General features: G+C 46.3%; 1 protein-coding gene across 1 annotated transcript in view; it reads left to right on the forward strand.

The window, feature by feature from the left end:
• Window positions 1-3,012: 3,012 nt before the first annotated feature.
• LOC124004866 (thyroid hormone receptor-associated protein 3-like) overlaps window positions 3,013-14,257 on the forward strand; it is a 78,896-nt gene continuing 67,651 nt past the window's right edge. Inside the window, exon 1 of the mRNA XM_046313694.1 lies at window positions 3,013-3,041. Coding sequence (XP_046169650.1) covers window positions 3,028-3,041 — 14 coding nt within the window. The 5' untranslated portion in view covers window positions 3,013-3,027. The remainder of the gene's footprint in view (window positions 3,042-14,257) is intronic.

The raw sequence follows: 14,257 nt of genomic DNA on the forward strand, positions 1-14,257 counted from the left end.
TTCGGATACACTAGTAAGTATACACTGGGAAAAGTATACATTGGATGAAGCTTGTGTTTTCATAGAAATGCCATTAGTAGTCAGCAACCCCCCATATTTCAGCTACTTCTCTCAGCACCACCCTCCATTTTATTTTCTCAGTTTGTTGTGTCTGGCTCAGTAATATCACAGATGTACTTACAGGTTCAAAATATTCCAACTGACTTCTTTTGTACACCCACATTGGAAGAAATACAGGGACCCTAATACGGATGCTGTACACTGCCTAGAAGTTGTGAGCAGAACATTTGCATCACAAATAGGCTCCAGACTCCTATGGTTTAAAGTGGAGCTGTTCTACTGCTAAATTTTGCCAAGCTAATAAATAGCTGCCGATGGTTGGCGTGAATAAAGCAGTTTGGTTGGCATTGGATATTGTGGACCCTCTTGCTGCCTGGCTGTCTGGACTTGATTTAGTTCAATTTAATCGTCTAGAAGCCTCTAGTGCTGCCAAGCTGGGTGATAAGCACGGAAGGATAGGATACAAATACACACATTCATACTCACATGCACACACACATACACACTGCGTCATGCATTCACATATGAAGAACAATACACACACATACACACCAGTGGAGGCTGGTGGGAGGCGCTATCGGAGGACATACTCATTGTATTAGCTGGAATGGAATAAAAGGAACGATATCAAACATATGGAAACCACGTTTGACTTCATTCCAGCTTGGATTCCATTTCAGCCATTACAATGAGCCCATCCTCCTATAGCTCCACGCACCAGCCTCCACTGATACACACATAGAACACACACATTCACACATGTGGCCTTTGGCATGGCCTATTGGTCTTGATGTTAGGAAGATCATCTGTAAATATAGTAAAGGAGGGTTGTAAGCGGATAGGACACACTGTTCAGGAGAAGCGGGGCAGTTCATATCAGACATACAGAGGAGCAGTACAATGTGTTCCCCAGTGGATCTGGTTCCCCTTATGTAGCAAACACCAACTGAATAACAAAAGAGATCAATCTGGAGAAAACAGAGGGGGTTTGATTATAGGTTATGACTGTTGTTGTCTCGGCTGTGTCGCATTCTGCTTGAGTTGTTGGAGACTTGTACAGTTTAGCCATACTGTCATTGTAAATAAGAATTTGTTCTTTCACACCACATGGCACTGTCCACCTAACCTACAATCATGGAAAAACATAGCACACAAACCGTCTACCCTTTTGGGTCACAGTATTCCACTCTCCCCATCCCTCTGCCTTCTTGGAAACGTCTCACTTCTTGATCTACCACCCAAACATCGTCGATGCTTTTTGATCAACTTAAAGGGATACTTCAGGATTTGGCCTTTTATCTACTTCCCCAGAGTTTTACATCTCTGTGTCCAGTATGAAGTTAGAGGTAGTTTTGCGATCCAATGCTAACTACCGTTAGCATAAAACGGGAAGTCTATGGGTATCTACTAGCATGCTAGCATATACCCATAGACCTCCGGTCCTTGTGCCAATGCTAGTTAGCAATTGCGCTAGCTGTAGTTAGCATCTTCCTTCAAACTGCACACAGAGACATAAAAATGGTATCCACGAGTTCATCTGACTCTAGGGAATTAGATAAAAGGACTCATTGCCAAAATTCTGAACTATCCCTTTAACTTAAAAAAAGTATTTAACCAACTCCCCTGGCTAAATAAAGGTGGAATAAATTATAGAAGGAGAAAAGGGGCTCTGTAATAGACAACTTGTAATGTATACTGGTGATATTATCTTGTGGCAATAGACTTTACTGCACGTAAAAAGGTCAACAAGGACCACAGTACTGGAAGTCTTAAGGCCATTTGTCATTCTAAAGGACCAGGCTCAGCAGGGCAAAACTAAGAGCAGGCCATTTCAGGCCATTGCCACTCACATGACACCTTGTACCAAAATCAATAAAACCTGCTTAAGTTTAAGTTCATAGGGCTCATTCTGTCCAGGAGCCTATTTAAATGACCATGGGAGAATGCTCCTTCCTCTGCACAAAATATATTTGTTCTGTTCTGTCATCTGTTTGTCTTTTCCATAAAAAGATAGGGGAAAAAGAACTGGGAAGAGAGAACGACCGGATTTCTAGACATGTGTTCCTCATCTGGTGTGAGAGGCACCAAATCAGTATTCTATAGGGAGAGGCAATCTCCACAGGCATTGGGACTCAGGAAGTCAGACTGGAGAGAATGGATGAGAACCGGCCCGTAATCTACAAGTCCACCTACTGTATCTCCAGGACAGTCACATAATACAGATGTAGGATCTTAATTTGAGCCCTTTAGCAACAGCAGGAAAATAATCCTGCAGCCGCTGGAGATGTGAATTATTATGTGGATTATAATTAATGGACATTTTTGCATGGGTTGATACATTTTTCGTAAGGGGAAATCAAGTCTGAAATTTCAAAGTGGAAATTACAGACTTTGGAAGTCTTTTTAAACATCAATTACAAAACAAGCTTTACATTTCCTGCATCGCATGAAAGTTCTCCTGCAAAGGGTGATCAAATGAATATCCTACATCTGTCATACAACATACCCATGCAAAGCCAAACATCTTTGCACATGATGGTAGTAAAACTCTCCATATCATTAGTGTAAGGAATCAGCCTGCATAAAGATGATTGTGAAACCAGAGAGATGTCCAACTTGCGCAACATCTTGTATTTTAGTAGGATCAAGGGACTGGGGTAACATTAGTCTAACATTATGCAAACTGGAGGAAGAGCAGATTCATGTAGTGTTGTGTTCTTCAACATCTTCGTTGCCATATCTTTCAGTTCTACTCAGATGGTTAAGCTAGCAATATGACTCAGCTGTGGAGTGCAGATGTTGTTAGTGGGTAGTTGCATGTGTGGGATGTTGCTGACAAAGAGTACTGTGTGTGTGGTTCAGTGCATGATTGTGTGTGGTAGTCTATAAAGAACCAAGGCTTGGCTGTGTGGTGGAATTAATATAATATACAATGGCCATGATGACTCAAAGGTATGGGATGTAGATATGGGATTGAAAAGGTAAGCAGTGTGTGTGTGTGTGTGTGTGTGTGTGTGTGTATGTGTATGTGTATGTGTATGTGTATGTGTATGTGTATGTGTATGTGTATGTGTATGTGTATGTGTATGTGTGTGTGTGTGTGTATGTGTGTGTGTGTGTGTGTGTGTGTGTGTGTGTGTGTGTGTGTGTGTGTGTGTGTGTGTGTGTGTGTGTGTGTGTGTGTGTGTGTGTGTGTGTGTGTGTGTGTGTGTGTGTGTGTGTGTGTGTGTGTGTGTGTGTGTGTGTGTGTGTGTGTGTGTGTGTGCACCAGCGTATGAGTATGTGATAGAGACAAATTAAAAGAGATAAAATACTGTATATCTGGCCTTAGATTGAACCAGATGTAGAGTATACTATTTCATCGTTCAGACCTTAAAAGCCACTTATGTGAGGGAAGATTTTAAGAGTGCCTGGCGAGTTTACAACAGTGTCACGTCGGCACAGCTACTTTATGAAGGCCAAGAGTCTTTGAGCCCTCTGTCTCGTTGATAGAAAACTTGCCCTCTTAATCTGGCTCCTGGATGGTCGCCCGTCTAAGGATTGGAGCTGTCAAAACTATGTTTTTAAGTGTGTGGAAGTGAGTTTACATGCAAATGTATACAGTGAGGGTAAACTTGGATATGTGTGTCTGTAATGTGTGTCTGTCTGTCTGCCTATCTGTCTCTGTCTGTGTGTGCATTCGCGCTTACTTGCATGTGCACGCATTTGGGTGTGGGTATGCACGTACGTGTAGGGTTAGTGAGTGTGTGTGCACGTGAACATTTCTGTCTGCACTATACAGAATGTGTGTCACGGAGCGTGCATTTACAGTACATGTGTTTACACCATGGAGCAGAGGTGAGGAAAGGGGGTAATGCTGCTTAACTTAACTTTGGACTGTGCCCAAGAGCCACAAGAGTAGAGCTCATGGAGCCAGCATCACAGACTCCTAGTGGGAGTGAAACTGTGCACAGAACAGAGCCAAGCAGAGCAGAACAGTGGGTCTATTCAAACCAAGCATTTCTCCTGCCAGTATTCGGAAATTGTATAAAATGAGACCACCGTTTTTTTTCCACAGTCAAAAAACATCAAGCGAAAATGAGAAAAAAAATGGAAACGAAAGTATTTTCCTTTCCAAAACAGCAGCACAGCAGTGGTTATTGTGTCTTACAGTTCAGTTTCGCCTCACGGCAATGGCGTAGCTATGAGGACAAGAGAGAGAGAAAAATGTTGGTCTCTTTTTCGGTTGTACGCAAATAGCACCGTGAGCCTTATTCGCTTCTCGTTGGGTTGTTTCATTTCAGAAGTGCAGGAAACATGAACTGTTTTCATCTGGGTAGCGGAGTGGAAGAATAAATCCCTTCCTATGAGTCTGATTCCCCTTTGACCCCCATCCCTCTGCTCCATCCCTCCCTCCCTATCGCTGGCCATGTGTAGAGGAACAGCGGTTGTTTGGTACAACTGCACCGGTACACACTGTAGCTAAGACTCAGAACTGAACATTTTGAATGCACTCATCAAACCCTGAACGCCAAGGCTCTATGGCCTACACAGCACCAACTGCCAAACGAGGTGATAATTGGACCGGACCACTTTGACTGACAGATGGGGGGTTGGGGGATGTTAATAACACAAAATCTGATGCGAATGGCTACATTAGGTTTTTAGTACAGGCTCTATTCTGAGCTGCAGGCCTGTGGGAAATAATTATATGATTATCTTTAGTTAAGTAACCAAATGTGGTGCGGAATCAAAGCCAGATGGGTTGCTTTGGCGCTCGCGGCCCAGGTTCGGACGACCTCCAGGATTAAAAGAATAGATCACCAAAGTGAATACTTTTGGTTCCTTCTCCAAATTTCTTGCATAACTGAATGGGATTTAGTGGAAACAGCGATGGTGATGCATCAATGTGAGATATGGTGTAGACTGGAGGGTATGTAAGCGGCATGGCCTCTTCTGAGTATGAATACTACTCTGAAAAGACTTTCAACAGATGGCCCACAGCTAGATTTCATTTCAGGACAGTTGTGTGTGCTGTGGTTCAGCTGTCTAAAGCAGTGGTTCGCAAACTTTAGGAACTCAGTCCGGCTTTCGACTTACTATTGAAAGTTGTAATAGTATAATTTTTTGTTATATTTTTTTGCCCATCAATTTTGTTGTAATGTTTGAGTCACATACATAAGTGTAAGACATGGCATTGCAAGATTGAGCTTTAAAACAGCAACAATTTCTCTGCACCCATTGACAAAATGTGTAGATTTGCAAGAAATAAGCTTTAAACCTGCACATTTTTCTGGAAGGGGTGCCTGAGTGTTTGGGAATCCCTGGTCTAGAGGATTAGGAATTTGTTCATGGAAGTTAAGATGGTTGGCTGATGAATACTGACAGAAAGTCCCATAGAAGTAAGTAGCCACCAGTGAGGTCTAGGATCAGCTTACACTCCCACAATTCTAACCTTCACAATTAGGGCGAGGAAATGCAAAACTGACCTCACGTCAGGTGTTAGGAGTGTATCTGCTGATCCTATTCATAATGTTTGTCTTAAGTAACCAAATGTGGTGCGGAATCAAAGCCAGATGGGTTGCTTTGGCTCTCGCGGCACAGGGTCGGACGACCTCCAGGATTAGAGGTAGCTGCTCCATATCGACAGCTACCTAGACAGGAACTGGCTTTGCGTCCGGTGATTGTTCATGAGAATTCCTAACCAAAGCGAATTTCTCTTTCACTTTACGTTCCCCTACCCTGCTGTCCTTAAAGACCCTTGTGCACCTGAAAAGATATACAGTGTTTTTTTAATCAATCCCAGACTAGAATGCTATCTTTATCAGCTATACTGGTCAAGAGCTTGTAGTGCCATCAACAATCACAATGTAATTGTTTTTTTGCCAAAATTTAAAGCAATCTACAGTTGCAACATTAACAAAGCAGTTACTCTACCACTCATCTGGTAAATAGCTTAGGGATGGGGCTGGAGAAATGTAACCACTCTCAAATTCATAGACAGAGCTATGGATGCAAGGACTGACCATCCATAAGATCAAAATTATAGTTTAAACTATATTTTTAGGCTATGCAGGATTTGTTAACGATTAGTTTGTTTACAAGCTTATATTTTGCATTCTGGTGGGGTAAGACAGTTGAACTAAGCTCCTGAGGCATTTATAAGTTATATTCTTCCATAATCAATTTGTATACTATATCTTGAATATTGTAAAAAAAATTGTCTTCATCGGATGAGGAGTAGGAAGGATCTGACCAAAACGCAGCGTGGTAAGTGTCCATGATTATTTAATAGAACAGAACACTGTATGACAAAAACAACAAAGAGACCGAAATGAAACCAAAACAGTTCTGTCTGGCGCAGACACAAAAACAGAAAACAATTACCCACAAACACCAGGTGGGAAAAGGCTACCTAAGTTTGGTTCTCAATCAGAGACAACGATAGACAGCTGCCTCTGATTGGGAACCATACCAGGCCAAACGCATAGAAAAGAAAACATAGAAAAACAACGTAGAATGCCCACCCCAACTCACGCCCTGACCAAACCAAAATAGAGACATAAAAAGGATCTCTAAGGTCAGGGCGTGACAAATCTCTTGAAATGAATGTAGAAATAGCAGATGTAAATGTGCGTTTTTGTACTTTCAGAGTGTATGAATCACTGCTGCTCCCTGCTGATTCTTTTCTGTCTTTCCTGTCCCACTCAGCAATATGAGGTTTATTAATGCTATTGTTTTGCTGCTTGACAATTCCAAACCACAACCATCCTGTTTATTTTCTCTTCGCCAGCCAACAGAAGTGGCTTGTGTGTGAGTGTGGTCCTTCTGTAGCTCAGTTGGTAGAGCATGGCGCTTGTAACGCCAGGGTAGTGGGTTCGATTCCCGGGACCACCCATACGTTGAATGTATGCACACATGACTGTAAGTCGCTTTGGATAAAAGCGTCTGCAAAATGGCATATATTATTATTATTATTATTATAGTGTGCTGAAGTATTTTTTGAGTGTGTTTAATGCGAGTGTATAGTACACATTATTCTGCTAAGCTACATGGTGTTGTGTTGAATTTTAATTCTCTGCGTGCAATACTAGAAGGATCACAAAAACAATGTACTTTTGCAGCCAAGTGTTTTGCAGGCTAACTGTAGGCAAAATGCCTGTATTTCAGATGTAAACAAATTCACACTTACACAATAGCTTTTTGTCTTACAGATTTCAATTACCACATTAAACAACGCAGCACATTTTGATTCAGTCATCACGTTACAGCAAGTTGCATTCAAAATGAAATGGGAACACAATTGGTCTACCTAGTCCAACATCCTCATTCATAACAGATCTTCTATTTTTTTCATACCAACTGAAAGCACTTTGGAAAATGTTCTGCAGTGTCATGATCTTTTGGCCTTACACTCTTCCTCTCTCAAATAGGCATCTGTATTTTGTTAATACCCTGTAGTTCAGTTAGGAAAATGTGACCTATCAAATGCTGAAGAAGTCTTCAGGGGGTGCACCTCGGTTGCCTCAGGCAAGAAAGAGATGTGTCTCACTTCAAGGACGACAGTTTCCACTTAGTGCCATGGAAAGGCCTGGGGCAACTACTGTAAACAACTCCAGTCAGCTGAAACTAATGTCTCCTTGGTTACAGTTGCAGGTCGAGCGCCACTCCAGCAACGTAAACTACAGGACCATACAGTAGTGTCAATTGATCTATTTAGTTATCTTTATAGAGTGTGAATTGAAGAGGTGTCACTTTTACAACATTTTATAAGACCTAACATTAGGATGGGAAATAGACTTTGGATTATCAGAGGAAAAGCAACATTTTACTGCAATATTATATCACTGTGAACTGAGGTTTATAATAGTTGAAGGAAGATTCATCTTTCATCAAATTTTTTAGGATGATTTATCTTCCTCCAATTTCTTATCATGTTCACTCGAGACCCAGAAATGTGACCTCCTCCCTCCTCATTAAGGTTGTGGTCTCTGGCTTTGGCCTCTTTCATCCACCATTTTCCCGCTCTCCAATTGGACTAATTTAGCAATGATCAGATTCAGAATGATTTGGTTTGGTTAGAATAGGCTCAGAGCCCTACACATCTGGGGTCTACACAACAACGAACCATCAATCAGGCAAAGCGTCAGTACAGGACTAAGATCGAATGGTACTACCATAGCTCCGACGCTCTTCAGATGTGGCAGGGCTTGCAAACTATTACAGACTACAAAGGGAATATTTGGCATAGGTCCTCAGATCCTCAAAAGGTTTTACAGCTGCACCATCAAGAGCATCCTGACGGGTTGCATCACTGCCTGGTATGGCAACTGTTCGGCCTTCCACCTCAAGGCACTACAGAGGGTAGGGCATACGGCCCAGTGCATCACTGGTGCCAAGCTTCCTGCCATCCAGGACCTCTATACCAGGTGGTGTCAGAGGAAGGCCCTAAAAATTGTCAAAGACTCCAGCCACCCTATTCATGGACTGTTCTCTCTGCTATGACACAGCAAGTGGTACTGGAGTGCCAAGTCTAGGTCCAAGATGCTTCTAAACAGCTTCTACCCCCAAGCCATACTAGTCTTCAACAGATAATCAAATGGCTACCCAGACTATTTGCATTAACCCCCCCTCCTTCTATGCTGCTGCTATTCTCTGTTATTATCTGACTATTATCTGCATAGTCATTTTAATACCTCTACCTACATGTACATATTACCTCAATTACCTCGACACTGGTGCCCCCACACATTGTGTCACGATCGCTGTTGGAAGGATGGTCGGACCAAGATGCAGCATGGGGTAGGTTAATAATTTTTTATTTATGATAACCGGCACAAAACAAGAAAGAGTAGTAAACGAAACGTACAGCTCTGTAGGGCTAAGTGTTATGCAGGTGAATGAGGACCCAAAAGCGACTTAGCGAAAACAGAGTCTTTATTCCAGTAAAAGGCAAAAGTAATAATTCTGGAACACTCAAGAGGAAAACAAAACAGGAAAAAACTTAAATCCACTCGTAGTAACGAGGACAGACTGGAGACTCGACCATTGACTGCAGGTTGCTTCGGGAAGGCACCGACCGTAGCAGACTAAGACACCTGCTCACACGCAGCATCTGAAGGAGACAAGACACGACAGGGCGAGACAAGGACACAGCACAGCGAACATCATACAAGGATCCGACAAGGACAGAAGCGGAAAACAGAGGGAGAAATAGTGGCACTAATCAGAGGGCAAAATAGGGGACAGGTGTGAAAAGACTAAATGAGTGAGTTAGGAGAATGAGGAACAGCTGGGAGCAGGAACGGAACGATAGAGAGAAGAGAGAGAGGGAGGGGGAGAGAGAGGGATAGAAAAAGGGAACGAACCTAATAAGACCAGCAGGGGGAAACGAACAGAAGGGAAAGCACAAGGACAAGACAATATATGACAAAACATGACAGTACCCCCCCACTCACCGAGCGCCTCCTGGCGCACTCGAGGAGGAATCCTGGCGGCAACGGAGGAAATCATCAATCAGCGAACGGTCCAGCACGTCCCGAGATGGAACCCAACTCCTCTCCTCAGGACCGTAACCCTCCCAATCCACTAAGTACTGGTGACCACGTCCCCGAGAACGCATGTCCATGATCCTACGTACCTTGTAAATAGGTGCGCCCTCGACAAGGACGGGGGGGGGGAGACGAACGGGGGTGCGAAGAAAGGGCTTGACACAGGAGACATGGAAGACAGGATGGACGCGACGAAGATGTCGCGGAAGAAGCAGTCGCACAGCGACAGAATTGACGACCTGGGAGACACGGAACGGACCAATGAACCGCGGAGTCAACTTACGAGAAGCTGTCGGAAGGGGAAGGTTGCGAGTGGAAAGCCACACTCTCTGGCCGCGACAATACCTAGGACTCTTAATCCTACGTTTATTGGCGGCTCTCACAGTCTGCGCCCTGTAACGGCAAAGTGCAGACCTCACCCTCCTCCAGGTGCGCTCACAACGTTGGACAAACGCCTGAGCGGAGGGAACGCTGGACTCGGCGAGCTGGGACGAGAACAGAGGAGGCTGGTAACCCAGACTACTCTGAAACGGAGATAGCCCGGTAGCAGACGAAGGAAGCGAGTTGTGAGCGTATTCTGCCCAGGGGAGCTGTTCTGCCCAAGACGCAGGGTTTCTAAAAGAAAGGCTGCGTAGTATGCGACCAATCGTCTGATTGGCCCTTTCTGCTTGACCGTTAGACTGGGGATGAAAACCGGAAGAGAGACTGACGGAAGCACCAATCAAACGACAGAACTCCCTCCAAAACTGTGACGTGAATTGCGGACCTCTGTCTGAAACGGCGTCTAACGGGAGGCCATGAATTCTGAACACATTCTCGATGATGATTTGTGCCGTCTCCTTAGCGGAAGGAAGCTTAGCGAGGGGAATGAAATGTGCCGCCTTAGAGAACCTATCGACAACCGTAAGAATCACAGTCTTCCCCGCAGACGAAGGCAGACCGGTAATGAAGTCTAAGGCGATGTGAGACCATGGTCGAGAAGGAATGGGAAGCGGTCTGAGACGACCGGCAGGAGGAGAGTTACCTGACTTAGTCTGCGCGCAGTCCGAACAAGCAGCCACGAAACGGCGCGTGTCACGCTCCTGAGTAGGCCACCAAAAGCGCTGGCGAATAGAAGCAAGTGTACCTCGAACGCCGGGATGGCCAGCTAACTTGGCAGAGTGAGCCCACTGAAAAACAGCCAGACGAGTAGAAACAGGAACGAAAAGAAGGTTACTAGGACAAGAGTGCGGCGACGCAGTGTGAGTGAGTGCTTGCTTAACCTGTCTCTCAATTCCCCAGACTGTCAACCCGACAACACGCCCATAAGGAAGAATCCCCTCGGGATCGGTAGAAGCCACAGAAGAACTAAAGAGACGGGATAAGGCATCAGGCTTGGTGTTCTTATTACCCGGGCGATAAGAAATCACAAACTCGAAACGAGCGAAAAACAACGCCCAACGAGCTTGACGTGCATTAAGTCGTTTGGCAGAACGGATGTACTCAAGGTTCTTATGGTCAGTCCAAACGACAAAAGGAACGGTCGCCCCCTCCAACCACTGTCGCCATTCGCCTAAGCACAAGGACAAGACAATATATGACAAAACATGACACTAAGAAGCAACCATACAAAATCAAGATCCCACAAACAACAGGTGGGAAAAGGCTGCCTAAATATGATCCCCAATCAGAGACAACGATAGACAGCTGCCTCTGATTGGGAACAATACCAGGCCAACATAGAAAATAAAAAACTAGACTACCCACCCTAGTCGCACCCTGACCTAACCAAAACTAGAGAAATAAAAGGTTCTCGAAGGTCAGGGCGTGACAGTACCCCCCCAAATCTGCGGACTCCGGCCGCAAAACCTGACTCAATGGGGAGGGTCCGGGTGGGCATCTAGCCTCCGTGGCGGCTCCGGTGCGGGACGTAGACCGCGCTCCGCTCACGGATCTGCCAGCTTCGGTAGTGCCTCTGGTGCGGGGATCGTAGCCGGAGGAACCGGACCATGTATTGTCGCCGGGGATTCCGGACCGTGGATCGTCGCCGTAGGAACTGGACCGTAGATCGTTGACGGGGACTCAGGACCGTAGATCGTCACCGGGGACTCCGGACCGTAGATCGTCGCCGGGCCATGGATCATTGGAGGCTTCGGGCCATGGATCATCACTGGAGGCTTCGGGCCATGTATCATCACTGGAGGCTTCGGGCCATGGATCATCACTGGAGGCTTCGGGACATAGATCATCACTGGAGGCTCGGGCCGCAGACTGTCGCTGGAGGCTCTGGCCTGCAGACCGTTGCTGGAGGCCTGGTGCGTGGAGCTGGCACAGGACGTACCGGGCTGGGGAGACGCACAGGAGGCCTGGAGCATGGAGCCGACACAGGGCGTACTGGGCTGAGGAGATGCACTGGAGGCCGGTTGCAGGGATCCGGCACAGGACGTACCGGGCTGGGGAGACGCACAGGAGGCCTGGAGCATGGAGCCGACACAGGGCGTACTGGGCTGAGGAGATGCACTGGAGGCCGGATGCAGGGATCCGGCACAGGACGTACCGGGCTGGGGAGACGCACAGGAGGCCTGGAGCGTGGAGCCGGCAAAGGACGTACCGGGCTGGGGAGACGCACAGGAGGCCTGGTGCGTGGAAAGGGCACAACGTGTCCTGGACAGATGACAACCTCCGCATGGCAAGTGTGGGGAGCTGGCACAGGACGTACCGGGCTGTGGAGGCACACTGGAGACACGGTACTTAGAACCGGCACACATTGTACCGGAACGATAACACGCTCCTCAAAGCGAGTGCGGAGAGCTGGCACAGGACGTGCAGGGCTGGGGAGGCGTACTGGAGACCTGGTGCATGGAGCTGGTACAGTCTTCACCAGACGGCTAGCACGCTCCTCAGGACGAGTACGGAGAGCTGACTCAGGTGGCATTAAACTGAGGACACGCTCCTTAGGGCGAATGCCGTGCCTCACTGGTTGGACGACTGGTTGGTCGGGCCAATTGAGGTAGTATGTACATATGTACATGAATGTATAGTTAAAGTGACTATGAATATATGCTAAACAGAGAGTAGCAGCAGTGTAAAAGAGGGGTTTGGGGAGGCACACAATGCAAATAGTCCGGGAAGCCATTTGATTACCTGTTCAGGAGTATTATGGCTTGTGGGTAAAAACTGTTGAGAAGCCTTTTTGTCCTAGACTTGGCACTCCGGTACCGCTTGCCATGCGGTAGTAGAGAGAAAAGTCTATGACTGGGGTGGCTGGGGTCTTTGACAATTTTTAGGGCCTTCCTCTGACACCGCCTGGTATAGAGGTCCTGGGTGGTAGTCAGCTTAGCCCCAGTCATGTAATGGGCCGTACGCACTACCCTCTGTAGTGCCTTGCTGTCGGAGGTCGAGCAATTGCCGTTCCAGGCAGTGATGCAACCAGTCAGGATGCTCTCGATGTTGGAACTGTAGAACCTTTTGAGGATCTCAGGACCCATGCCAAATCCTTTTAGTTTCCTGAGGAGGAATAGGCTTTGTCGTGCCATCTTCACGACTGTTTTAGTGTGTTTGGACCATTCTAGTATGTTGGTGATATGGACACCAAGGAAATTTAAGCTCTCAACCTGCTCCACTACAGCCCCGTCGATGAGAATGGGGGCGTGCACGGTCCTCCTTTTCCTGTAATCCACATTAATCTCCTTAGTCTTGGATACATTGAGGGACAGGTTGTTATTCTGCCGCCACCTGGCCAGGTCTCTGACCTCCTTCCTATAGGCTGTCTTGTCGCTGTCGGTGATCAGGCCTACCACTGTTGTGTCAAACTTAATGATGGTGTTGGAGTCGTGCCTGGCCATGCAGTCATGGGTGAACAGGGAGTACAGGAGGGGACTGAGCACGTACCCCTGGGGGGCTCCAGTGTTGAGGATCAGCGTGGCAGATGTGTTGCTACCTACCCTCACCACCTGGGGGCGGCCCTGGAAGTCCAGGATCCAGTTGCAGAGGGAGGTGTTTTATCCTAGGATCCAAGGTTTAGTGATGAGCTTTGTGGGTACTATGGTGTTGAACGCTGAGCTGTACTCAATGAATAGCATTCTCACATAAGTGTTCCTCTTGTCCAGGTGGGAAAGGGCAGTGTGGAGTGCAATAGAGATTGCATCATCTGTGGATCTGTTTGGGCGGTATGCAAATTGGAGTGGGTCTTGGGTTTCTCGGACAATGGTGTTGATGTGAGCCATTACCAGCCTTTTAAAGCACTTCATGGCTACAGACGTGAGTGCTACAGGTTGGCAGTCATTTAGGCAGGTTGCCTTTGTGTTATTGGGTACAGGGACTATGGTGGTCTGCTTGAAACATGTTGGTATTAAAGACTCAATCAGCATTTCACGTAAGGTCTACTACACCTGTTGTATTTGGCGCATGTGACAAATAACATTTGATTTGATTTGATTTGATTTATCAGCCACTGTGAGGCCCAAGAGAGCCATTGGGTGCCTTAACAGAGAAAACCATAGATATACAAATATTGTTTATCCATCATTGGAGGAAACATGGCATGACTTCAATGTTGAACTTGAAACCAAAAGCCATTGTGTTCTTCCCACAAGTTTGACCACCGGCTAAAGCCTAAATGGATCCACACCAGCAGATACTGGAATGGTCTGGCCATCCTCCGGATGCTATTTCCAGAGCCGTGACTG

The sequence above is a fragment of the Oncorhynchus gorbuscha genome, linkage group LG19 (genome assembly GCF_021184085.1).
Source record: "Oncorhynchus gorbuscha isolate QuinsamMale2020 ecotype Even-year linkage group LG19, OgorEven_v1.0, whole genome shotgun sequence".
Lineage (NCBI taxonomy): Eukaryota > Metazoa > Chordata > Actinopteri > Salmoniformes > Salmonidae > Oncorhynchus > Oncorhynchus gorbuscha.